Source organism: Mustela nivalis (assembly GCF_964662115.1).
Source record: "Mustela nivalis genome assembly, chromosome: 9".
NCBI classification, from domain to species: domain Eukaryota; kingdom Metazoa; phylum Chordata; class Mammalia; order Carnivora; family Mustelidae; genus Mustela; species Mustela nivalis.
Window position 1 is genome coordinate 17946572 of NC_139028.1, and position 27925 is coordinate 17974496.

At 43.0% G+C, this 27925-nt stretch overlaps 1 protein-coding gene across 11 annotated transcripts in view; it reads right to left on the reverse strand.

Annotated features, from left to right (window-relative positions):
- Positions 1–424: 424 nt before the first annotated feature.
- Positions 425–27925, reverse strand: part of USP28 (ubiquitin specific peptidase 28) — a 56884-nt gene continuing 29383 nt past the window's right edge. Inside the window, exons 7-27 of one of the 11 annotated variants that reach the window (XM_082682600.1) lie at positions 27694–27831; positions 26783–26856; positions 25808–25884; positions 24478–24626; positions 22526–22653; positions 19689–19784; positions 18954–19043; positions 16383–16562; positions 14993–15210; positions 13778–13848; positions 12250–12478; positions 9415–9609; positions 8668–8807; positions 8317–8502; positions 7177–7272; positions 6303–6481; positions 6120–6198; positions 5239–5318; positions 4583–4706; positions 2755–2950; positions 425–1665 (exon numbers count right to left, since the gene is read on the reverse strand). In XM_082682600.1, the coding sequence (XP_082538726.1) occupies positions 1490–1665; positions 2755–2950; positions 4583–4706; positions 5239–5318; positions 6120–6198; positions 6303–6481; positions 7177–7272; positions 8317–8502; positions 8668–8807; positions 9415–9609; positions 12250–12478; positions 13778–13848; positions 14993–15210; positions 16383–16562; positions 18954–19043; positions 19689–19784; positions 22526–22653; positions 24478–24626; positions 25808–25884; positions 26783–26856; positions 27694–27831 (2901 nt within the window). In that variant the 3' untranslated portion in view covers positions 425–1489. Of the gene's footprint in view, positions 1666–2754; positions 2951–4582; positions 4707–5238; positions 5319–6119; positions 6199–6302; positions 6482–7176; positions 7273–8316; positions 8503–8667; positions 8808–9414; positions 9610–12249; positions 12479–13777; positions 13849–14992; positions 15211–16382; positions 16563–18953; positions 19044–19688; positions 19785–22525; positions 22654–24121; positions 24627–25807; positions 25888–26782; positions 26857–27693; positions 27832–27925 lie in introns of those variants that run through there. The other 10 variants (XM_082682597.1, XM_082682602.1, XM_082682601.1 and 7 more) reach the window with 10 other exon arrangements.

Genomic DNA, 27925 nt, shown 5'->3' on the forward strand with positions numbered 1-27925 from the left:
CTGTGTGGCTCAGTCGGTTGAGTGGTTGAGTGTCTGCCTCTAGCTCAGGTCATGATCTCAGGGTCCTGGGATGGAGCCCCACATCTGGCTCCCTGCTCAGCGGGGAGCCTGCTTCTCCCTCTCCCTCTGCCTGCTGCTCCCCCTGCTTAAGTTTTCTCTGTGTCAAATAAATAGATGAAATCTAAAAAAAAAAAAATTCTATAAATTAAACAGTAGACAGACTTACAAGCATTGCAACTGGCAAATGGGAGGGAAGACACCAGCCACCACTAGGTGCTGCCCAAGAGTCACTCTCCCCCATCAAGATTCTGAACACTTTCCTCTGCTTTTCTCTTCTAAAGAAGTAAAACTTCTTTAAAATGCTTACGGAGTCCGCCTAGTTCCGGAAGTATGTTTAAATGAAGGCCATAGCACACACCAAAGGTACAACAAATACTTTTATTGCACATTTATAAAATCTGCATAGTTGTATCAAGTGTTCTTCCTACAAGCTCTTCCCTCATTCATGTTAAAATTTGGTTAAAACACAATATCCAATCTGGAGCCTTTTAAAAATGGTCAGTTGGGGATAGTTTTCTCTCTACATATACATATATATAGATACTTTTTTTTTCTTTTTACAAACCCACAGCCCTTATCTTTTCAAAGCAAAAACGGGGGTGGGGGAGGGGGAGGGGCATCCAAATGTTCTTTCGGGCCAGCAGCAGCCTTAGACATCTGTTGTTGACAATTTTTGGACACTAGGAGATTTCACTGAAATGGGGACCAACGCTCACAGCGCTCTCCTGTCTCGATCACGTTTCACCACGCCGTTGCGTCTACTGTCCTTAGTGCTTTGCTTTCTTTCACTCGGGACTGAGTGTGAGGTTTTCTGGTTTATTGAGAAATATAAAATAAGAGAGAGAGAGAGGAGGGGAAAGGCAGCTTTCTTTTGACTTTGCAGCATCCTGCTGCCACGCGCCCCTGTGTTTCTACCCACATGTGAGGCTGGCAGTTCATCAGCAACCCACTGCCATCTCCTGTCAAGAGACAGGCAGAGACTTCTCATCTCTTGCCGTTAAGAACTTTCAGATGTCACCTGTGTTTGATAAAATAACTAGTAGCTGTTCATCGGGTTCAGGTTCTGACGATCACCCTTCTATTCCACTGTCAAAAATATTTATGCCTCGGGATAATTTTAAAAGTGGCAAGAGGCTTACCGAAGCCCAAGCACGCTTGCAGGCTCAGGAGGCATTTCAGGTCTTCTGACATAATTCAATACCTTAATATACAACGGTTCTTGTGTTTTTTTAGTGAAATTGCTTTTCTGATTCTTTACCTAAAAAGTGCAATTTTATTTTCAATCCTTCTTTACACGCAGAGCATGGCTGGGGTCTGGATCTGAATCTTATTTTCCCGCTTAATCCCTCCCCCAGGGGAAACACTGTGACAACAGACTTCTGTGCAACAGGCCGCCGCAAACCAAACTGGGTCTTGACCCCGAGGGGGCTTATTTCACTGTTACAGTTGAAACCCCCTGAATTGACTCCATGACAGCTGCAAATCGGCTACAAAGGTCATAGGGAGAATTGGGTCGAATGGTCGGAGGCTCCTTCAAAACAATGATTTCTGCAGAAGGATCCAGAAGCCTGGGTAGAAACTCTCCTAAGCACAGCTGTAGATTTTCTGTGGAGGGAAAAGGGATCGTTATGTACACAGCGAAGCAGGTCTCTGAGTAAAAAACAGCTAAGTCTGCAGCCAGAAGGTCTTCCCTAGAGCCCATTCATTCCCCAGCCTCAAAGGTCAAAGCATCATGCTGGCCAGCTAACAACAAATGATTCCTTCACTTCAAACCAGGAGTAAAGACTACTTGCCAGATATACCAAAGCGTTAGGTCACTGCTTTAAACCATGTGATGTGTAGCAGGAAAACACTAAATATTCATTTCACTGACAGGCCTTCTAATCCATCCTTTTAAAACTTGAGAAAGTGGATAAGATACTCTATGCCATAAATATAATGATGTCATCTCCTTTCAATGATTAAAACACAGGTGCATACGCATGGCGCTGTAAGTAAAGCTACGTGTCACAGAGAGTCTAAAGGAAAACTGAAGACATTAAATAGAAATTCCTAACTACTAATCATAGAATTTTCCACTCAATATTATAAACATGAATACTCAAGAAGTCAATACAATATCGTTACGTCAATGAGGAACGGACAAAGAGGCTTCATATTAGAACACAGACCAACTTTCTAAGGCTACCAGAACTCACCTAAACATGACTAGTTTTAGGCTCCCTCTCCAAAATGCTTTGAACAAGCTAGGCCATTCCATTTCTCATTTTATGAACCTTGAGGGCTTCGTAATTAGTAACCACGCTCTGTCTTGCAACTTCAAGTCACTGGAAAATTTAGTTATGGCCCCACCAAGTCATCAAGTTACATAAATAGATTTTGATTTCTAAGCTACAGAGTTTCGATTCTGGCAGAAGGTGTGACATCCCCGAAGAGGAATCATTTTATCAAACAGGCTTGCAGACTGTCTATGGGGGTGTTTCAGCAGCCAAGGGGGAGGTAAGGAGAAGCTGAGAGGGACTGAGGTCCAAGATCCTACCCCTTGTTTCAGTAGAGCAGAGCCACTCTTAACTCACTGACACATATCAATAAGCCTTCAAAAAGGTTTGAGAACCAGTGCCAGAGTGAAAACACTGTAATTTCTAAAAGTCTGAAGAGCCACATAAATCATCACAAGTGCCAACCATAACCTACCAGCGATGTCTTGCCCGAGGTAAGAGCACCAGTGGTTTCTCATGACCTCGATGGCATGTAGGTCATCCTTGGAGATGTCGTTATTAATGATAAGGTGAATGCAGGGAATGATCAACTCATTCATCACATTAATGCCCTCCGTTACAGAATGGTCGTCGTTTGTTTCAAAGAGAGAAGCTGCTTTGGCGTTCAGCTCCTACAGGGAAAAAGCAGAGTGGGGGGAAAAACATTCTGAAAAAGATAAATACCTATTTTAGAAGAGCCTAAACAAGTGGTTCCCAAACTTTACTGCATACTGCCTGGGAATCGCCACAGACTACGGACGCCCCACCCCAGACATGCTGATTTGATTGGCGAGCAGGTGACCAGGACACTGGGATTTTTTAAAAAAGCTCCCGAGGTGATTCTAATGCAGCAAAGTTCGTGACCCACTTACCCAAACTTCCAAGTCAAGGTCTCGCCTACCACTTGCTTCTACTATAAGGCTTTATTCAATAGCTGCCAATCTCCACTGAGCTCGGAAACACCTGCAGAGCACACGCTGGTGCCCAGGCCCCTCCCCAGCCTCTGGTCCGAGAGACTCACAGGCACACTGGGGATTGTGAGCCAGTGATGGGAAGAACCTCAATCACTATTACCACTGACCAGCAGAAGATGAGCAGGACATTCCGGACATAATCTGTACTTGGGGATTTAAAGCATAATAAAGTTCAGATCCATCAAATCTACCAGGCCCTTTTTCCAGCTTCGAAATGTCCTGCCACGCCCTAGAACTGATACAGAACTCAACATACACGTCAGAAAAGGAAGCCCTTGAGATGAATGAATGTCATGACTTAACCTCCTCCATTTGGTAGTAGCAAGGCAGGGGCAGAAATGCTGGCTGCACTCTTCCCAGGACAGGCAATCCTGCCAGGCGGCAGGGAGGCCCAGGGCAGCTCACAGGCTAAGGGCCAGCCAGTGCGCTGTAGTTCTCTGAAGGACCAGCACATGTATAACCCATCTGCTAGACTGACAGAATATGGGTCTGCCATTCCCCGTGACTGCCAAATGCAAGTGAGGCCAGGCCAGACCTCCAGTGCTGTGCGATAGTGATAGTAACAGAACAGCAGAACCAGTTCTTAGGGTTTATACCATTTAAAAAAACAACGAAATATCTCAGGAGCTACTAAAATTCTCATCTAATAGCTTAGCAGGGAACACTGCATAGAACACAGAAAAAACACTGCATTCCTTCAACACATATCCGTTGCACGCTTACGATGTGCCAGCTACAGAGAAAACAGCCAAAGAACAGGGTCTGTGCTCAACGAGCTCACGATGCGGTAGAGCAGCGATGTGATGATACACACCGTATTGCAGATGTCCGAGAAGGGCCCAGGAAAAGTAAAACACAAACTGATTCTCACCCTAACTTCAACCAGGGGTCGAAGAAGACTGATATTCATTTAAGTAACTTAAAATCATCTGTTTCAATGTACAACTACTCTGAAGAGTTTAGAAAAATCTAAAAGTTATTGAAGATTATTCTATTTTTTAAGTTGTATTTCTTTGTGGCTTCAAGGAACAGAGGTGAAGACAATAAACTAACACAAATCGCGGGGCGCCTGGGTGGCTCAGTGGGTTGAGCTTCTGCCTTCAGCTCAGGTCATGATCTCAGGGTCCTGGGATCGAGCCCCACATCAGGCTCTCTGCTCAGCTGGGGGCCTGCTTCCCCCCCTTCTCTCTGCCTGCTGCTTTGCCTGCTTGTGATCTCTATCTCTCTGTCAGGTAAAGAAATAAAATCCTAAAAAAAAAAAAATTGTCAGGTTCTACCGACAATACATACCAGAAGGCATTTTCTTCGGTATAAAGCGATGACTGACTCCTTCACCCCGCGGCGAGGCCCCTTCATCAGGAGAGTGGCGTTGCTCTGATATGCATAGACCAGGTAGGAGAGCGCCTCTTGGTACCTGAGAAAACGGCAGATCAATTGAGGGCTTTGACTTCTCTGTCCCCCCAAGGGCAAATATTTACAAGGTGGCCGTTAATGGAAGCCCCCAAGGACAGAGGCAGCGCGGTACGCTGGGAAAAGCCTGAGAGCCAAAGATGGCGGCCACTCTCGGCTCTTCTGCAAACTGGTCAAAGTGCTTCATGAAACTTCCTGCACTTCCGTTTTCCTCAACTCTAAAGAAGGGGACTGCATGTTTACTAAGGTCCATTGTGACTCTAAAATTCATTTTCTGGGTTCATCTTCATTATTCAAAAGGAAAATCTGGCCATTACTTGTAACACAAGTAACACAAATCTTTACCACCATATCCATCACTACGTGAAGGATGAAAAACCACGTGTGATGCTTAGTGAAACAGCGGGAAAAGGAGAGGTGCCCTGGTGCATGAGGCAAGGGAGGGGAGGTACGGCTATGGTTCTCAGTACTCCCAGCTGGGGATCTGTTAACAGCGCCCTGACCAATAATCCAAGAGACGTAAAAGGCCCACATACTTTCCTTTTTGGTAGAGTTCCAGGCCTGTGAGGAGATACACAGACACCTTTCGAAATAAACTATAATCTTCATGCCACTTCTGAAAAGGAATGAATGCCATTAGCAACTATGGTCACCATAAACGATTCCCTCACTTGCCACTGTGGTCAGTGTTACGTGCCATACAAATGCTTATTGAGCACGAAAACCACAAACACGAAAGCTTTTCGATAATGATGTATTGACCATTCACGATGTAAGCCCACCGCTGACCTTCATTTTCAGGGACCTGTTACTTCCTCTGAGAAACAGAAATGTTTACTTCACGTGAGCTTTAGAATATATCATCTTAATTTCCAGTAACCCTGTCAAAGTCCTGCAGCTCTGGTCTGAACAGATGCCTGTCACGGTTTCACAAGAACACGTGCATGCAGGGAACTCAGATGGACAAGGCTGTTCCAATCGCCTACAATAGCCCTCAGCTTGGCAGGTACTGGGGTACCCCGAGGTGTCACAGAGCACTGTGTTACTTGTAACACAAGGCTTTATTGGGAAATTTGTATTTTTCCACACATTTTAATGCATGGAAATTTCACTTCAAATATAGAATTATTCAGAAGATATTATTTTAAAACAAACCAAAACCACAAATCAAGAATTTGATTTCCTAGATCCAAGGCTAAAGTAGGTATTAAAAGGAAATAAAGGGTTAATTTATTCTAACGGAAGAATGGACAAAGAAACCGGTTATTCTGAGGGTCAGAAAACATCATTTACCTCTTCTCACCCAGTTGTTTTTTGGGGGGTTGTGGGGGCAAGGCAGTCTGTGATGACGTGAAATTGTTAGTCTGGCCTCAAGAATTCATGTTTTTGTTTTGCAGACTTAAAGAAAAGACTTCACCTTGTACTCTTCCATATTCATGTCATCGGGACCAATCTCCTTCAGTTTAGCTTGCGCCACCTTCATGATGCTGATGGATCTGTGTGGCACAAGGGTCAGAGGCCGTGAGCAGGGCAGGGCGCCACCTCCCTGTCAGAGCCGGTCACTGGGCCCAACCCAGAAGCGGTGGGTGATGTGTCTCACCTTTCATCGTAGCTAAGATTCTTATCTGCAAACTGCTCCAGGAGGGTCCGTTCTACTACTCTTTTGGGCGCTTCATTTTGGAAAAAGTAGACCAGCACGTGCTGGAGCCGAGGGTCGCTGTGAGCAGTGGGCGTCTCTTTGGCAAGCTGGTAGAGCCTGGAGTATTCTTCATGGAATGCCTGGGAAGGGCAAGACTGGTGATCAGAACAGGGCATGTTCAGGGCTTCTGCTCATAGAACCAGATGCCTGTGTGCTACAGAGGTTCTCATAACTCCAAGGAGACTTCCAAGAAACTCATATTGGGGAATCACGGAGGCAACCACGGAATCTGTAAGCTGTTTACATTCCATGAGGGACAGAACTCCTGTGGTGCCAACGATGTACTACACTTGGGAGAAATTCGTTTTTCTCATAAGGCTCTAAGAAAAACAAATATTTAGTTTTAATTAGTATCCTTGAGTCCTGAGGACTGGAATTTTTAAAATGCACATAAATGCAATTTATTCAAGCACCTTAAATTTTATTGAGGTGCCTTAAAAAGCATGGCCTACTTTCTTGTATTATGGCTCCCAAACCATAAAGACAATGTCTCCTTCCCAGTTTTATTAATAGATATTTCCTAAGGACAACAGCAAGCTCTCTAGGTGGGGCCTAACTTAGTTCAGCACAACTCACCAACGCTGCGCTAGCATCGAGGGGAGGCGCTATCAGTACCATGAGAGGGCCTGTCCCTTAGGTGGCAGGCAACAGAGTTTTGGGTGTTACTTTAAGGGACAACATTCTTCATCTCATTTTTTTCTTACCATCTAATAAAATTAAGTCCCTGTTATAATGATACTTGTGGTATAAGGATTAGATTTTTAAAAAGAGATACCTTAATAAGCCCTGCTTCAGACCCATCTCGGTCAAAGGTCTGACGGGCTTTAGCTATGGCCAGGATGACCCCTTGCATGGCGGGGCTCAGCATCACCTACCACAAGAAGGCACAAAACACAGAGAGAAAAAGGAGAGAAAAAAGTTCAAGAGAAGACTGAATGGAAGAAAGGCAGGCAGGCTGCTGAAGGGAAGAGTGGCTGTGAGCCCGGGACCAGCACCTGCCGCCAGCCCAGACTCACATACCTGTGCCCACAACCCCCCCACAGCCCTGTCCCTGTGCACCACGGCCAGACCCTGCCCGGGAAGAGCTATTCCTACAAACGCTAATGTAAGCAGATAAATAAAGAGGGACATCGGAGAATATTTACAAACGGCACTGCTAAAGAATCAAGTTAAATGATCGCTCTCCCAGGAAGTGTTCCCCGTGAGAAAGGCAACAGGGTTCTGTAATTTGGCTGTCTTGCCTAGGACACAATTATTTCAGAGTTTTATTAAAATGATCGGTACTTTTAAAACAGTCTGGAAATTGGGTGGTATACAAATACGACTTCATAAAGTCAAAACCTTTCAATGATCTGGAGAAAAAATCCCACAGGAAGAAACAGAACCCTGCGGGACAGGATTCACGACTGTCTCATGCAGTGCCAGCGTAAAGGAGACCAACCGTAAGTAACTTGGGATCCCACAGCTTCTTCTGAAAGTTTTAGGATTAAAAGCAACTTCAGCTTTAGGATTAAAAGCAACTTTTCATTTGTTTGGCCCACTAGACAACTGGGAATTTTAGATTTGGAGAAAAAACAATGGACTAATATTACCAAAGTCAGAGGTTCCTAATTTAAAAGGCATTTTTTTCCCCTCATAATACCAAGAAAGGAACCAAGTGCTACGTTTCTGAGCCACCTAGCACCTGCAGTGCCTCCATCAGTATACGCCTGGGCAGACAGATACCAGGGGCAGCATCCGCTGGGAACCATGCGAGCTTTTACAAGACGTAGCTGAGGTCAAAACCAGGCGGGCCCTCCTATTCATTATTTGTTCCCATATTAACTATTGCCAGACACCTTGGCCAAGCATATGGGGTCAGGTGGGAAGGAAAGAAGGCTGGAGAGACGGCGGAGTCCTGCACTCGTCTCTGTACCTCCTCATCATATCCATCTGCATCAGCTCTAACCAGAATCCTCCCCACACTGGGGATCTCGACTTCAGACGCCTCAGAACTAGGAGGGGCGGCAGACTCTGCGTCCTTCGCCTTTGGGGGCTGCTCTGACTGCTCTGCAAGGGTTGTTTCCGGGGGCATGGGCTTCTTGGGTTCAGCTTCCTTAAGCTGTGGCAGTAGAATGGAGAGAGAGAGTAAGAAAAAACAGGAGAAAGAAAGAGCGACCGGTTAAATGCAGCTGAGACACAGAGTAACGGAAACGTGAGAGACTGGGGGTCTCTGCTGCGAGCCCACCCCTCCTGCCCACCCGCATGGGGGTGGCCCGCCGGTCACCTCATTCAGTGCCGCCTCGACGCCGCTCCTCTCATAGGCCTGCGCGGTGTTGGCAATGGCCTGCGCCGTCTGCTCCTTGACAATCACCGCGTGCTCCGACGCCAAGCAGCGGGCTCCGTGCAAGGAGGCTGCCGAAGGCTCTAATAAGGAACAGGACAGAGGGGTTAGTGTCTGATGATAAACAACCTCTAGAACACTGTAAAAGGCAAGCAAGACAGACACAAAGCTTCATCTACAGCCCTTCTAAAGAACTTTTAAAACAGAATCCAGGGCAGACGTTCTCCAGAAATGAGTGAGTCAAAGACACGTCCACTTTATCAAGGATGCAGTGATGGTTCCGGAAAGTTTAACGGGCTCCTGACTGTCCTGTTGTTTTAGGTCAGTGAAGCCTTCCCACAAACAGCCTTTGTTAGGAAGATTATCTTTAGAGAAGAGTTTTCACAGAGTCTACTTATTCATCCTATCACAGCTTCTCCTACAGCCTGGGAAACCCTGAAAACTAACCAAGGGAAAATACAGGGAGCTCGTTTTGCTGATACATGTCTGCTCCTCAGAAAGGACATCCTGAAGCCATAAGTTCCTCTGCAGGTCATGCAACACCAGCTATGCCTGAACTAGACATCGTGCAGACTGTGGCAGGCCCTCCCTGGGCTGAAGCCCCAGAGCTGGGCTCAGGAAGGGCAGGGTGGAGCCTACCAGACCACAGGCTCGCAGAGACCCCCTGCCCCCCACCTCCGACCTCTGCACCTGGGGATGGAGAGAAATCCTGTGATGCTGAGCTGCTGGAGGATTCCATTTGAGGGATTTTGCAAGACTGCTCTTCTTCCCACTCCTCGACTTCCTGCTCAAACCTCCAGTTATCCTCCTGGATGTAATGCTTCAGTTCAACAGACAGCGCATCCACTTCTCCTAACATCTGATCCGATTCGCTCGGGGCTGCCTCTGAGACAAGAACAGAGACAGAGTTGAAAGGCAGCGCCATCCAGCAAAAGGTCACAAGGAATCAGAAGGTCCTCTCTAGAAAGAAGGAAGTAAGACGCTTTGTCCTTTTTCTTACTCCATGTGAAAAATACGCACATACATAATCCGTCAGAAGCAGGGACAACATAAAGCCAACAGTCACACCACACCAGTAACAGTGCCTGGCAGATTAGCAAGTAGGAATACCTATTGAAGGAATGAATGAATCAATCAATCAACAATTGATTAACAGAAAGCAGGGATTCGGAATAGAGGCCAACCACTGGCAAGATAGCAAGAACGGACAGAACATTTGGAAATACAAAAAAATCATTAGATCCGGAAATTTCAAGCTGAACAGTTCTATCAATGTAACCACTACAACTGTTACTGATAAGAATGTCCATCCCCAGATGGTTAGAGATGAATTCCAAGACATTTATATTGCCTCCAGTTCCCCCACAAGTGAGTGCTACCAGAAAGCAATGTGATACAACAGTTAGATGGTAAATAATTCCTGGCGGATAATTAAGAGCCTGGATGAAAAATGGCAAGAATATCACGGACATGTGGAATCTCATTTTTTTTTTTTTTTAAGATTTTATTTCTGTTATCTCTACACCAAACGTGGGGCTTGAACTCACAACCCTGAGATCAAGAGTCGCATGCTCTCCCGACTGAGCCAGGCAGGTGCCCCTAAATTTTAATTCTAAGCCTATGACTAAATCAAGACAAGAAGACTACAGTAGAAAAAGCCATCCATTTCCTGGGTGCCTATAATTAGTCTTTCCATTAAGCAAATGATAGTTTCCATTTATCTGTTTCTATAGTGCAAAAATGAGGCATACGTGTAGTAGCAAGGCTCCTATCGACTACCAACAATAGTCTGGTCATTTGTACAACTCCCACAGGCAGCTGTCCCTGCTCTGGAGCTGCAAAGATGCAATTAGGAGGCTCAGTTACTGCTAAGTGGTCATTCTGTCTATCCCCTGTCCCCCAGCCACACCAGCAGATCAGAAACACAATGCACTGCCTGGACCAAATGCCTTCTGTGTTTCCGTACTTATTCAGCCCAGGACAGTTTGAATAGATAAGAAAAAGCCTTCCAGGATCTCAGATGTGAAATGCTGGACACCAGACCTTTCCCAGAAAACATGAAAAGAAGAGAGAACAAGGTAAATGTATGACAACATAGAATCTGGAGTCAGAACCCGCTCTGGATCTTGGGTTTGCCATTCATTCCCTGGCTGTAGGACTGTGAACGCGTGGAACACGTCAGCCGGCACATAGTAGGTAATAAAAATTCCCACCCTGTCTTTTAGGGTTGTAAGTTATTAGAGAAATAAAATTTGAAAGCCTGTAGTAAAGAGGAAAAGTTCCAATATAAATGCTAATGATAATTGCTCTGAGAATTAGTAGTATTATGAGAAGGATGAAATTGTTCAGGCAAAGCCACTCGTAAAATTTAGCTATTCTCAAAGAATGCAAAAACCTATGCACAGGGACGCCTGGGTGGCTCAGTTGGTTAAGCAGCTGCCTTCGGCTCAGGTCATGATCCCAGCATCCTGGGATCGAGTCCCACATCGGGCTCCTTGCTCGGCGGGGAGCCTGCTTCTCCCTCTGCCTCTGCCTGCCATTCTGTCTGCCTGTGCTCGCTCTCTCCCCTTCTCTCTCTCTGATAAATAAATAAAATCTTTAAAAAAAAAAAAAAAAAACCTATGCACAAGGATTTCACTAAAAAAGGGGGGAAAAATAACTTGCGCCAACATAAAAGTCTATCAATGGGAAGCTGGCTTAATAAATTACATACATATTCCATGCAATGGAATTACGATGCAGCTGTTAAAAAGAAGGAGCCGGTTCTATTTATAAAAATATAGAGATTGCTAATACACATGAAAAAGATGTAGGATAGCAGAGTAAAATATCCCATTTGGGGGGAAAAATGGGGCAAGGACACATATCAGTAAATAAAATCTAGCATCTACCCAGAACATTTCCTGAATACTCCCTAAGAAACCTAAGAATGAACACATGCCAAGTCCAAGATGGGGGAGTAGGAATGCAAACTTATTTTTTTAAATTCTCTTTTATACTGTATTTTTAAAATACATTATTATTTTATAGTAAATTCTAGTTTAAATTTTTTAAGATTTTATTTATTTATATGACAGAGAAAGAGATCACAAGTAGGCAGAGAGGCAGGCAGAGAGAGAGAGGGAGAAGCAGGCTCCCCACCAAGCAGAGAGCCTGATGCGGGGCTTGATCCCAGGACCCTGGGATCATGACCTGAGCCGAAGGCAGAGGCTCAACCCACTGAGCCACCCAGGTGCCCCACAGTCTAAATTTTTTCTTTAAAACTGTAAGAGCAGGTGCCTGGGTGGCTCAGTGGGTTAAGCCTCTGCCTTCGGCTCAGGTCATGATCTCAGGGTCCTGGGATCAAGTCCCGCATAAGGCTCTCTGCTCGGCGGGGAGACTGCTTCTTCCTCTCTCTCTCTGCCTGCCTCTCTGCCTACTTGTGATCTCTCTCTGTCAAATAAATAAAAAAAATCTAAAAAACCAAAAACAAAACTATAAGAGCATTCCCTTCTGTGAGGAGGGCTTCTACCAGGCTATTTTTACCTGCACTGAAGTGAGGTAGCTGGTCGTTTATGTACATGAGACAGTAGGCACTAACGTTCCTCAGGCCCCCGTAAGAATCTCTCTCAAGTTCTTCCCAGGAAGACTCAGTAACAGAGATGTCATTGTACTTGAGCCAGACTTGTCGGGGTTGATTATAGATATAGGCCCAATAGTGTCCAGCGTTGGCTTGCCCTTCATGAACGAGAACAGCGTGCAGGCGATAAGGCACCTGTGGGGCGGAAGACACAGTCCAGAGTCAGATGAAGCAAAGTAAAGGATGTTTTAGGTCATTAATATCCAAACTTACCATCAACCATCCAATAAGAAAACTGACTATACACGTGCTTGGTATGGGGCTAAGGGAAGCATCCTGACGATTCAATGTGAACTAACAGAAACACAGTCCTGGAATCTACCAATTATGCTTCAATTCCTGACCTACTCGATGACTCTTTAATTTCCTAAGGTCACAGATCTAAAGTCAAAGATAACGCAGACCAATTTATCCTCCCAAGTCCAAACTCAGTTTATCTAAATTTAGAAATCACCTTCACCACTCAGGTTGGGAAACATGTACTGCACTCTCTTGGTCTATACCAAATTTCAAGCTGGCACATTTCATCACGAACCAGTCATATGGTCCCTACATTTCTTCTGCCCAATGATCCATCCACCTATCTGGGGCGAGGACCCTTTTAACTCCATACTTGTTGGTTTCAGCAATTGAAAAGCATTTATTTTTTTCAATATGGAGAAAACAGAGCAAAGCTTTAGGTGCCAAGTAGGTGCTGACAATAAGAAGGCAAATCGGCCAGAGAATCAAGTTCAACCTGCATTCAATCAGTACCTTGACAGGTTTTTCTGGTGGGGACATTTCTGAAATGATACAGAAGAGCAGATGGAGAAAACCCAGGATTTACAGGGCATGTCCCTGCAGTGCCTCCGTAAGACCTGGCAGCAGACAGGGTTCTCCACTACCTGCCACGCACACGGAAGCCAGTGGGCACTTGTGCTCAGGATGGCGGCATCTTTTCCCCTCCATGCGCACGATGTATGCCCAACAAAAATGTATTTGGACAGTAAGAATTTCTGCCTTAACCACATTCCCTTCTGGAGTTTTCAGGGAAACAAAGCCTGAAAGCATACTGCTAAGCAAAGCATCGCCGCGGATGACAAAACTTTGGCAAGGGTGGGTACCATCCCTGGTGGGGATTTTCCCCACTGCATGACTTAAAGGACCACTTAATGAGAAATTCTTAATGCTTGACAGCAAACCTTTCTACTGCATGAAAAAATAGCAGGTGGCAGAATCAAAACAAATATGTCTTAAATTTTATTGTTAGTAGACGAGACATCCTTGTTTTGGCCTAAAAATAAACAGAAAAATACCTATTTCTGTCCTAAGTTTATTCTTTTAACTCTGGGAGGTTCCCATTCAGTCTCAGAGAAAACTATTCACTTCTCTTTCCAGTCTATGTCCGCACATGAGGACATGCCTTGACTACTTTCCCATCAATAAGCATCCTACCTGCCGAAGGAGAGGGTCACAGTACATCTGCTCCATAGTCTGGGTAGTGCTTGCAATACAGTTCTTTAAATCTGTTAAACACACACACACACAAACATACTTAGTTAAAATGACGTCATTCCATGACACATGGGGTGCTTCGGTCAAGCAAAGAGAACCGCTTCTCAGGGTTCTGACGATTTCAGCCTCACTTCATAACCAAAAAGGACTGGAGGCCTTCCAAGCAGCTAGTGCTTTAGGTTACGAAGACTTTTAGTTTAACCTAATTCCATTAACGGTTTAAAAAAGTATCTCTTATAATTGGCACCAAAATTTCCTCCAAAAGAAATAATCTCCATTTAGAAAAAGACCTTCGTGGGTCAGGTTGGGTGTAAAATGAATGTCCCTGAGACGGGACCTGAGAGGAGAAGGCAGAGCAAAAGGCAGGGCAAAATTTCTGTGATGAGAACATGGGAGAAATCTGGATTTGATGATTTGATTTAATTTGACTGATCGGATTATTTAATTTATTTATTTAGCTCCCTAGATAAAAGAAAGGGAAGGAGGGAGAGTCTGAGCAACAGGACAATGAGGCCAAAGGACCTTTAAAAACAGAAGGCTGAGGGGCGCCTGGTTGGCTCAGTGAGTTAAGCCTCTGCCTTCAGCTCTGGTCATGATCTCAGGGTCCTGGGATGGAGCCCCGCATCGGGCTCTCTGTTCAGCAGGGTGCCTGCTTCCTCTTCTCTCTCTGCCCGCCTCTCTGCCTACTTGTGGTCTCTGTCTGTCAAATAAATAAATAAAATATTTAAAAATACAAAAAACAGAAGGCTGAATAATTCTATCTTACATCGTGTACATTGCTCAAACACTCTCTGCCTCATCAGCCTCCAAGAAAACCTGCTTCATACAGACAAGATTCATAAACGTGGAAATCTACGAGAGCTAAATTTTAAGTCCAGGTCAGCTAAAGCCAGAGTTCACATAAGCTACAGGAAAAGAAATCAGAAGGTTTAGAAAAATTCCAGCTGAAGGTGATTGTGAGTGTCTAAGAGTCCCGGAGAGTTCCCAGAAATTTTGAGGAGGGTTTCTAGGAGGGATCTTTCCACAGTTGTATGATGGGAGGAACTGAAAGTCCAGAAGCCTCCCAACTCCCGAGTCGTGCCTCTCCATCATCTATGCCTAACTTCCGGCGGAAAGGGAAAGAGTCATTGCCCAACAAGCTTTAAAAGAGCCAACCTTGTATATCTTGTTCAATCTCACTCCTCCACCTCTGAAGACAGGTCTTAACAAAGTTTATCTCCTCATCTGTAACGGTCCGAGGAGCTGGCTGGGCCGGCATTTCCATGGAAGACCGGGAAGATACAAGTGGCTTATTCATTGCCTTAGACTTGGGCAGAGAATCTTCAGAAGAAAAGGTACCTTCAACATCCGGAGAAGAGCTTTCTTTACTTGAACTGAAGAAAGATAAAAATCGCATTCACATGATAATTTCCAAAATATGCCTTGGCCTCAGTGTACTTTGTAATGCTAACTGCCGTATGGAAAAGTACTGCTATAATGTAGTGCGTATTTGCTCTAGAAAGGGGCCGAGCCAAACCCGAGCCAAACCACGCGTTTATATGCATCATCTTATTTAACACTAGTTGCTTCTTAGGCAGATACTATTATCATGCCTAGTTCACTAGTTACGAACCTAAGGTTTAGGTAACTAAACAACTTACCCAAGCTCACCCAGCTAGTAAATTATGGGATTTAAACCCAGATCTGAGTCTATGATTTATGCTCTTATCACTTCCAAGAAGGGATGTGAAGGAAGAGTTCAAAGAAGACAGGACGGGACTGGCAGAATCGAGGCATCACTACAGAGTCTCCCTGATGCAGACGACTGAATAAAATACATGGAACAACATACGTGAAGCACGGACTCTTTCCCAGTGGGTTCTAGTGATTTTATTAGACAGGACACATACAGCCAATCTGATCTGAACTGGAAGAGAATCAGAGGGCTCATGTGACCTGGCTTCCCGGTTCCTTGCCAAGTAAGCCCCTCTTGGCTGTCCTCTTCAACGTCTTGCCAGTTCTTGAATATGTTTTAATTGTCTACTCAGGAATAAATCTTTCCCTGAGGTTGACTTGGTAGAGCATCCTTCTCAGCAGGTGTGTGAATGGGGGGCAATCCCTGGGTGGCAGCAAGCTTATAGCTGGTTCAAACCAAGGGACACTTGGTGGGGCTCGAACACCACTGCAGATAGTTCAAGAAGCCTCTGAAATAATCCCACCCATCCTGTGGGCAAGACAAGTGAGTGCCCTGGTGGGAATCAGGAACACTCCGACCTATGTGGGCGGTAAACGTTTTCCTTTAAGACCAAGAACTCATAGCCCTTGCTCTCTAATGGGGGGAACCTTTTGTGGTGGGAAGATGGGGCACAGTTCAAATTACACAAAGACCCCAATGTGTACCACCTTTTTTTTTGCTGTGAAGATTTTATTTTTAAGTCATTTCCACACCCAACATGGGGCTTGAATTCCCAACTCCGAGATCAAGAGGGGCATGCTCCCCCGAGTAAGCCAGCCAGGCGCCCCGCCCTGCGCCAGATGCACTACTTTAAACCTCTGCTCTCATTACCTTTCCTCGGACGCCAGGTCAGAAACCGGGCAGTGTGCTGATGAAAGCGGTAACATTGTGTGAGCATCACTTTGAGACGCGGTGCTTTCTGAGGCCGGTTTTGTACTCGCAAATTCAATAACGTATTTCAGCATGTCAGGGAGCGGGAACCGAGCTGGGCCTGAGCCATACTTCACGTACCTAGGAGGCAAAGACAATGGCGCTCTACTGGCCGAGTCTGTCTGGCACCCTGCGGCTCACTTACAGACCCTCTGCTACCGCGTGGACCCCACGCACAGGCTTACTCCCGAAGGCTGTGCAGTAGGCAATGCGTCCAACAGTCCATAAGGCGAGAATTCTCTACAAAAGTAAAAACTGGCAAGTCCACGGGTTTACATCTGGCAGAAAACATTTCAAATGGGTGCCTAATTGAAGTGATGTCTAAGCTCTCTCTTGATAGCTTGTCACATTCTAGGCTCTGGCAAAAAAAGTAAATTCTATTTCTAAAAGGAAAACAGATATATTAGCAGTACGCAAGTCTGAAAATCACGCTGGTATACAGGTACCCGAGGGTCTATTTTTTGCTACCCTTAAGACCCCTACTTGGAAATTAAGAAAAATGAGAGAAAGTTGGAAATGAAAAGTAGGTGTTCACAAAGGATAGAGTTGAAGAAAACTGGCAAATCTTTCTTTTGTAAGGTCCTTATTAGTACCCTATTATTCATGCATTCATTCAACAGCCTAGCCCAGTCACAAATTACTGAAGATTTCTTTGGGATTAGTAAATAATATATATCTTCAATATGTAACCAAAATAATTAACAAATTATTTTAATACTATCCAATATTCTGTCATTACCAGCACATGTGAGACTCAGTAAAAATATGAACTTTAATGAACTTTGTAATTCACTAGAGGGGACAGCATTTAAATAGTACTAGTTCACTGGCTGGGTCAGGTGAATCCTCTAATTATGGGGTTCCACTTACAAAGGGATAGGGAGGCACTTGAAAAGAAAGAAAAAAGTACAGAACTAGGAAGAAAGAAAACTGTGTCCGTATCAAAAAGGACATTGTGAAATGAGAATACCAGTGGAAATAAAGTACAATGCAGTTCAAAGTCAACCACATGTTAGAGGGTAGAGAGCAAAGACACTTCATCCTCACTAATTTGAAGGAGAGGTAGAATTAGCAGCTGGCTGTTGTAGAGAGTGGTGGCCTTCCCTGAAAAGGATGTCAAATACGTCAACTCAGAGGAAACTTAGAAAACCATACTGTTCCTTAGATGTATTTTCTTGTCTTTACTTCAGCTACTATCGGTGTATCTAAGTAAACTGCCTACCTTTCGAGATCTAGTTTCTCCATGACGTCTTCTTCCACATCCTAACCACCCACTGTCTCCCCCACCCCCAGTGAACTTCTATAGGACAGGCTGTGAACCTCCAGTCTATACCACAGACATGGCCTTCAGAAGCATACAGGTTTGTGGAAAGAACTAATTTACACATGACTGGCCTGGACCAAAGCAAATATTTCTTACTAGAAATGCTGCACAGACACAATAGGCCATAAGATCGCATGTCATCATTTACAACCAGCCCTTTAACACTTTCATACAATACTAGTAACGCAACTTCAGGAAAAAATGTTCCTCTAAAAAACCTGGCTTCAATTTTCCGATATAATCATTGTCCTGTTCTACTGAATCAATTCCTTTAGACACACTGCTTCATAGAAGGCTGCATCTATATGCAGTTAGTAGAATCTGAGCAAAAGTAACTTTAAAAAAGATGTCTACACTATATGCAAGAAATCTCATTTTTCTATTATATCAAGGTATCCTAGGGAAGAAATGGTGAACCTTTGTTTCCTGATAAAAATAATGTATTTGCCTGGTACAAAAACTCAAATACAAAAGAGTGTAAAACAGATCATAAAAGTCACCCACTCCCATCTTGGTTCCACTACCTACTGGTAACCACTACCAGTTTGTGTATATCTTCCCAGGAGCAGGTCACACTTAGATAAGCAGTTTTTTTAAACTACCCAAATAAAATTATTTGAGATTTAAAAAGTTGTTTTATTTATTTATTTACTTATTTTAAAGCTTTTATTTTAAGTAATCTCTACACTCAACATGGGGCTCAAACCTACAACCCTGAGATCAAGAGTCACATGCTCTACTGGCTGAGCCAGCCAGGTGTCTCTTAAAAGTCATTTTATTTATTTATTTTTAAAGTAGTATCATACTATAGGAAATGTTCCTATACTCTATTTTAAAATTTAAAGTCAGAACACCCTATTGGGTACTGGCAGATTGAGTTTTTCTAAGTTATAATACATCAGGTATATTTGGTTCTATAAAAACAATTACATTTTTCCAATCTTACAAGCCACCACTAAAACCTTAAAAGTAAAATATAGCCGCAAGTAGAGTCCTGTAAATCCCTTCCAGGATGGTATTTGAAGAATCAATCCTCGCTTAAGTCTATATAAGACAACTAGAGAATTGATCACTGAACACGTTGGACAAGTTCTTCCCACGTGAGAGACAGGAAGCTGGAGATAGGGACCTATAGGAGCAGGGTCTACCTTGGGCTGGTAGAGAAAGTGCTGTCTCTCACAGAAACAAACGACCCACACAATGGAGTGGGTAGAGGAGCGGTGGTGGTCACAGCAACACTGAAATGGATAAAGGGGGAAAAAGCCATTGACGTTATATGGGATTTCCTTCTTAAATGCTAAATCAATGGGATCGATCTTTACTAGAAAGAAATTACATTGATTCCTCCTTAGAAAGTCATGGGGTGATTGCAGGAAACAGTCAGTGGGAAACGAATTGACAAAAAGGGAAAGATTCCTCCACGAGAGGGAGGACTTTGTCTGTGTCACAACGGTCAGCCCTTTGAGTCATTTTGCACCTGCTCCGGGTAGAACAGCACTGTTTTCGTTTTTAGCTTTCCCAGATCCTTAAGAAAATGCCTTCCCGAGACAGAGGGACTGCAGTACCGTGATGGTTACCTCTCTCGTGTGTGTGAGGATGACAACGAGGGGGGTAGAAAAAGTAAAGGCTATTAACTCAGAACACTGCCGGGGACTGACCTGTGTGACTCTGTCCTACCAGCCCTTGGGACTACTGTTGACCCACGGATACTCCGGCCCTTCGTACAGACTGCTTCATGCTTAGAGAATTTTCCTTAGCTATTCTATTGAACACACTGGTTAATACTTAACATCCAAATTAATTTTTAAATTTAAGCAAATTATCTGGTTTTAACGTTCTAATCTTTGTTTCACATTTCTAAGCACAAAGGGGTCATGACTCACCTTTCCAGTTTTTGCTGCAGAACTTTTATTTCCTCCTTCAACTTTCGAATACACTCTCTCTTACTTCGAATAAGCTCTTTGCTCTTGTACATGTACCTAAGTAAAGGATAACACCACAAACACAATTTATATTTATTTATTTTAAAAAGATTTTATTTATTTATTTGAAAGAGAGAGAGAGAGATCACAAGTAGACAGAGAAGCAGGCAGAGAGGGAGGGGGAAGCAGGCTCCCTGCCAAGCAGAGAGCCCGATGTGGGGTTTGATCCCAGGACCCTGAGACCATGACCTGAGCCGAAGGCAGAGGCTTAACCCACTGAGCCACCCAGGAGCCCCAAACACAATTTATATTTAAAAGCATTAATGGCACACAGTGCCAGCAAACAAGGGATACAAAGGAACTTCCTCAAACAAAGGGCATCTATGAAAACATATGGTTAAGATCACACTTAATGGTGAAAGACAAAGCTTTTCCCCTAAGATCAGCAACAATGCAAGGATGTCCACTCTCGTCTCTTCTACTAAGTGTTTTTACTGGAGGCATGGCCAGTGTAAGAAAGGGAGGAAGCAAGGGAGGGAGGGAGGGAAGGAAGACATACAAATAGAAAAGGAAAAAGTAAAACTGCTCTTAGTTGCAGATGACATAATTGTCTACATAGAAGGGACCAAAGAATTTACAAAAATGCATTAGAATTAGTAACTGAGTTTAGTGAAGTCAAATGATATAAAGTCAATTAAAAAAGAGAGGGGCAGGAAATTATCTACTGCATCTCTGTATACTTGTGAAAAACAAATGGAAAGCAGAATTTTTTTAGAAACCATTAGAAGATCTAAAGAATGAATTACTTCAGTAAAAATTTCCTCAGACATACGCAAGACCTATATACTAAAAATTACAAAACAATGTTGAGAGAAATTATTGATTTAAATAAATGGAGCTATACCACGTTCATGGATTAAATAATTCAAAATAGTTTCCCCAAATTGATCTAGAGATTTAACATAATGCCAATCAAAATCCCAACAATTACTAGGTAGTTAATGACAAGCTAATTCTAATATTTACTAGAAATGTAAAGGATCAAAACAGCCAAAATAATTCTGAGGAAAAATTAACATGATCTGATGCCAAGATTTACAATAAAGCCACAGTAATCAAGACAATGTGTCACTCACAGGTTTAAGATTAGACAATAGATAAAACAGAGACTTCAGATAGACCCACAACTAAATGCTCAATTAATTTTTGACAAAAGTACCAAGATAATTCAATGGGGGAAAGCATAACTGGACATCCATCCCTCCCCTACAAAAAAAACAAAAACAAAAGCCCTCATCTCATACTACATATATATATATATAAATAAACCCTAATGGGTCATAGATATGAATATATGAGTTAAAATTACATAATTTCTAGAAGAAAAAATGGAAGAAAATCTTTGTGGCCTTGGGTTGGCAAAGATCTCTTAAAATATAAAAACACACTCCACAAAAGAGAAACTGATACATTAGACTTTATCAAAACTAAAAACCTGTTGTCTCCTAAAGACACTGATAAGAAAATGGAAGAGATAGCACAGATGGGGACTATGTGGTTTTGTATCCAAAACATTATCAAAGAACTCACTCTTTACAACTCAGGATGAACAGAATCAACCCAATTAAAAAATGGACAAGAGATCTGAAAAGACACTTCACCGAAGAAAATAGCCAAATGACCATTAATTAAGCACCGAAAAGAAGCTCAACATTGACAGTTATCAGACAGATACATGTCCAAAGAAAAATATAATATTCCTACAAACCCACTAGAATGTTAAAATTTAAGACTGATGATTCCAATTATGAGCAGATTTGGAGCAAATGGAACTCTCTACACTGCTGGCGAGAAAGCAAAATCATACAGCCACTTTAGAAAGCACTCTGGAAAATTCTTATACTATTAAACATACACTTTTCATAAAACCCAGCAATCTCATTGCTAGGTGTTTTACCCAGAAGCACTAAAACCATACCAAGACTTTGGGTGAACGTTCACAGCAGCTTTATTCACAATAGCCTAAAACCAGATACATCTGAAATGTCTGTCGACTGGTGAATGGGAAGACACTGGAGTATCACTGCAGAGAAATACAACTCAGTATGGATGAATTCCCAACACACTGTCCTCAGTGTGAGAAGACAACCACAACGGAATGTGTTCCGAATACTAACGCCACTATTGTGACATTCCAGAAATGGCAAAAGCACAGGGCCAGGAAACAAGTCAGGTGGTTGCTAGGGCCGGGAGTGGGGGAAAGAGACTGACTGCAAGGGGCACGCGAGAACCTTCTAGAGGACAGAAATTTGCTACATCTAACTGTGCTGGTGGTTACTTGACTATAGACGTTGGCCAAAACTCATTGGCTCTACACCGAAAAAATGGTAATATTGTTTCATGTGTAAACTATACATCAATAAACCAGACTTTAAAAAGATTAAAATCCTATGAAGTCTGTCTAGGAATTCTTTTTTTTTCCAGGAATACAAACACTACTGAGATTGGAAAGAAATGCCCTGCGGCTGCTCCACACTCTGCCTCTCCCCAGAATGAGCAGGCTGTCCCCGGAAGCCCAGCTACTCATGCTGTCCCGAGACGACACGCATCCCCTGCATCACCCTGACGGTGTCTCCGAAATGCCAACTCTTGGGCCCCAACCTAGAGACAGAGAATCCAGTGACTCCACATCTGCGTATCATCGAGACCCCCAGGCGATTCCCACGCACACTACACTTGGTAAATGCTTCCTTCTCCCTCTGTCATACACCAAGAAGACACTCAACCACAGAACTCACCTGTCCATGTAAATGATCTGAGGAAATTCCAGCTTATTGTGAATTTTCTCTGGCTGGCCAAGGGACTGATTGAACTCGAATCTTGACAGTTCGAAGGTCAAGACTGGAGGTAGCTTTGTAAACCAACGCTATGTCAGAAGCAGAAATGCAAAAGAAAGAAGTTAATTAGGAAACAGCAAAAGCCAGATTTAAAACATCCCTCATTAAATTTTTTACTTCTGGCACAGAATTTATATTCAAATCAAATTCACCCTAGAGGTTTTTTTTTTTTTAAATCCCAAATACTAAGATGACCACTTAGCCTTGTGCCCTCTCAGAGAATGTAGTGAAACATTCCTCAAGACTCCAAATTTATAAGCCAGTCAACAACATTTTACTCGACTATCATCCTCAGAAATACCCACCCTTAAGTAGGTGAGCTGCGCCAAGAATCCTCACTGCTTACTAAGTCATTAGAAGTCAAAAGAGGTCAAAACCTGAAGAGAATAGGCAGCCTAACCAAGGAGTCAGAAATTATGACCCAAGCAGCAGCATAAAACTAAGGAGCCAATTATCTCCATGAATCAGCGCAGAAGACACGTGTGTGTGTGTGTGTGTGTGTGTGTGTGTACTATTTATTTACAGTATATTAACCACAATTTGAATTCCCTTTCTTTCTAAAATAAGAAATCTGAAAGAGCCTCATGATTAAGAGTGCTCAAGTTTCTGAGAAAATCTCTGAATTCTAAGACTTTACAGATGTCTCACAAGGGACCCAATCAAATCAACCTAGGATGTTAACCTTAAGTTTCAAGAAAAGAAAGCAATGACTTATTTAAAAAAAAAAAAAAAAATCTCAGCTGTTCCTGATCACAGATAAGGAAGAGCTAAACCAGGAGGGGCATTTCTGTTCAATTCACCTGTATGCCAGCAGGTCTGTAAGAACAGCTTTAAGACGCTCCCTTTACCAAAGGTGCAGGTGGCTGAGTTCCCTTTCCTTTGTTGGCATGAGATGAATCCAGAGAGCCTGTCCAGCTACCTCAGGGTAAATCTAAATAAGCATAATGATTTTCTTTTCCCTTTTTTTTTCTTTTTTTAAATAGTGTTCCCATTCTTGAATAAAGGTCTCCAGAGGTCTAGGTAGCTGGTGAACATCCCCTCTCTTTCGTACACAGATGGGACAGAGGCTGTGCCTCCCATCCAGGAGTCAGCACTGGCCTCGAAAAGCCGGGGAGGCAGCAGCTCTCTCCCAGTGCCCACGCTGCCCTACAGCTCCCAGCCTTGACATGGCTCGTGTGAGGCTCCCGACTTCAATTCAAAAAAAGCTCTGCTTTCTCCGATAATAACATAAGCCCACAGTTTTGTTTCAAAATATACAACAAAAGGAGAACAAGCCAAGCTGTGTGGTATTGGCAGTTATGCTCCAAATTCACTAATTCTTAACCCAACTGGAATTCTGAGGCATTAATTACCCTTGCTCTCCCACCAACTGCCCCCTCTCTTTCCAACCCCCCAAAATCAATGAATGTTAAATGTGAAAAATTTTAAAAGCAAAGGCAGAATTTACTATGAAGAACAGTAAATATTATAATAGGGAAAATATTCTAAATGGCATACCATAGGAGTTAATCACTGTACTTTTACCCTCCGAAAATATGGAGGCAGTGGGCTCTCCCTACTGGTACAGGTAGGCTTCAACAGAAAAAGAGAAACTTGATCATACTTAAAACATCAGAAGCAGCATACAACCTTTATATGATTAACTTAAATTCATATTTTCAGCAAAGAATTTATTTATCAAACACTAAGACTGACTAATTCATATCAACTCATGCGAGTCCTTCAGACTACTAGTTCGACATCCGTTAAGTGTAAAGTTATTTACTATAGGATGGGAAGACAGTTTGCCAAAAAGCTTGGTCCTACTTAACTGGTTTTGTCACTGGCACAGCAAATAAAAATATCCAACTTACCTCTTGCCCATACTTCACCGAATGATCGGAAGGAAGCAGCTCAATGTCACCCTCCACCATGGCCCCTTCCAAACATTCGTCTAAGTTGCGATAACCATTTACCTGAAGGGGATACTGGCCGAAGGTCTCATTGTTACAAAAGGGCTTTCCTAGGCAAAGAAACAGATGGCTTTTTTAAAGACCTCACTAGTATTATCTGAAGCCTTTTTTTCTGGCACCACAGAGACAGGGTTTTCCTAATTCAGCAACTTGCTGAGAACCATTAGAAGCTACTTAAGCCTGTTAGGGCCACTTCCAACAAACCGGATCCAGGCACTGATCGTGAGAGACTGCTACTGTCACAGGAAGGAAGAAAAGCAGATACGACGTGCCTCCTCATCAAACACTACGCCACCTCTTGTGAATTAGTCTTGCCGAGAAACGCCTTACCTGAACCTGGTCAAACTCTAGATCCAACTACCAATTTATAAAAAGAGGAGTGGAGAGGAATGTGAAATCATGGATGTGCATGCAAGTAGCGAAATTTCAGACTGTGGGGAATCACACAGAACAAACCACCTGGTTTCTTAAAAAATACATTCCTAGGTAAAAAGAGATTGGGAGGACAGTGTACAGATTTTGATAGGAAACTTAAAAGACGTATCAATGAAATGACCTGCATTTGGGTCCTGATTGAAACAAACTGTAAAAAATAAACACATCACCCACCCCTCCAACATATAAAATTATAAAACAACTTGGAAATCTGGACATTGACTGGATATCTGATATTAAATGCTACTTTTCCGGAGTGAATAGTGGTGTTGCATTGTTTTACAGAGAATATCGGAAGGGTAAGAGAAGAAAGGAGTTAGGGAATGCCTGGCCGTGAACTAAAGGTGGCTGAGTTCATGGGGATTTTTAGACTGCTCTATCTAGATGATAAAAAATTCTAGATGAAGAAAAATTAAAATTACACAACCAACACAGAGCTTAGTTAAGCCTCTAGAGCAGAGAAATATTTTTGGCAGTTTAACTCAACAAAATCTTTTGAGATTAGATATTACATTGGAAATAACACAGAGAAAATTGACATTAATACTAGACGTTAATGGTACATTTGGGCTGTGTGAGTATTATATAATTTCATCTGACAACTCTGAGGGAAACACTGTGCCCATTTTACGGACGAGGAGACTGAGGATCCAGGCACTCTCACAGTTTGTCAGGGTTACACACGTATTTAAGAGGTGGAATCAATATTCAGGCCTAGAAATGCCTGACTTGAAAGCCTTTTTTGACTAATACAGATACGGTCACGAGTCTAGAACTAACAGAGCGAAGAATTTACCTTCACGAACCCCTTCAGTGAGGAAAGTACCGTAGAAAAGCTGCACCATTGGATTTTCAGATTTGTTCCTGGGATTGCTGCTTTTAAAAAAAAGAAACAGTTTTCTATCATTTGGATCAGATAAGCACCACACTAAGGCTAACCATCATTCAAAAGCAAAAACAGGACATTTTCATTGACCTTCAAAGAGCTGGGCAGGGTCCAAAATTAGTCACGGGTTGGTTCAGTTTAAATACTACTTGAGCAAATATACGGGCATGATCCCTGGCTGTGAGGAGCTGAGGGAGAGTCCTACATGCCGGAAAATACATGTATCTGTATAAAATCAATATATACATGTCTAGCCAATGACAGATGTATATAGATTCTAGAATAGGACAGAAGCAAGAATCAACCCTCTTGTGCAGTTTTGCAAATAAACACATAAGTTTCCCTGTGGCACAACAGAAATGGACAAGCCCATCTTAAATGAAGTGTTTCTATGTTACTATGTGAGATGCTCCGTGCAAAGCTATCCTATGATACACACATTTCTTTTACTCAGAGTAAAAACAATTTAGAAAATTCCTTAGCATCTGTATTCAAAAGGGGATACTTGTATTCTCTGCCCTGAATTTCACTTCCAAAATTCATTTCAGTGACTGCAATGACTAAATTTGATTTCCCACGTTCATATCTAGGATTGATTTGACCTTTTAATACATTCTGTAGCACAGGCGATGTCTTAACAAAGTTCAGAGTTATGGCCTAACTTTCAGTCAAAGGTGGCAGACCGAGACTGAGAGAATTACTTACATCTTCAGAGAGGAAATCCAAAAGCAAGGAGGATACAAAATGACAAGTGTCTGAGCAGTTACCCCAGGAAGTTTGGCAAAACCCAGCAATTTCTACTGGAGAAGAGTAATCCCCCCCATCCTAGTTCTCGCTGGACCACTGTGAGTAGGAAGGTGGGACAAACAAATCCTCAACACTCACTTAACATTCACAGCTAGCTGGAATGCGTCCTCTAGCCAATCCAGGAGCTTGTGTGTGAATTCACTCACATCTTGCTACAAGAGAGGCACAAATTGCATAAGAGTTAGACCCAACACTACACTTAGGGAAATGAAAATCTGCCCTTAACCCGCCAATGACTAAGATTATAGGACTATGGGAGGATTTCTTTATTAAGGACAAAGAGCAGAAAGAGACAAGGAACCCTGGAACCCAGCCACTGCAGAGACAGAAGGCAGGGGCTGACCAGCTTGTGGCTAGGAGGGAATTGGAAAACCACCACTTGAGCCACATCTATTTGTAACAAACCAACAAACAGAATCTTCCAGGTAGGCCTTAAAAATAGGAAAAAAAGAAAAGAAAAGAATAAAAAGGTCCACACAATAGACTCTAATCCTCTAAAACAATCTGAGACTTAATGGAGAAAAGAAACTTTTATGAAGTGTTCTGAGAATTTAGAAGAACTTAGGACCTTTAGAGAAACAAAGGGAAAATTTAATTTTATGAAGCAGGTGTTTGTCTGCTGGAGACAGCTTTGTTTTTTTAACAGAAGTAAGGAAAGGATACTGTCCAGGATAAAAAAGACTGTTCAGAAAAGCTGCTCAACTTAAGTTTAGACAATATTAAAAATAAGATTTTTATCTGGGCCATCCCAAGGCAGAGGTGCAGACAGAGGGCTTTCCTTTTGTCAGTGACCCTTTGCTAGGATTCCCGGAGGTATTTTCAACCTCCTCTCTACTCCGAAAGCCCCTGTGTACTTCTCGTCCTGCGTAGTCATGGTCAGAGCCTCTTACACAGCTGACCTGAAGCCACGTCACAGGAAGAGCCACAAGGCATGACTTCAAACATCACAGAATTGGAAGGAAAACACGAGCATAACGGGTTTTTCGTACCTGCTGTTCCTCAGGCGATCGGAATGCTCCTTTTAAGAGATCCAGGGCTGCTGAGGGGTCTACAAATTTGCGATTTGATCCCATCATCAGAGCAAACAAATACTGAAGCTCTTGCATAAACACAATATTTCTCTTTTCCTGCAGAGACAACAATGTGTGTCCTTACAACCCCTCATTCAGAAAATTAGAACACACGAAAGAGAAAAGTTGTCAGTGATCCCTCCCTAATTTA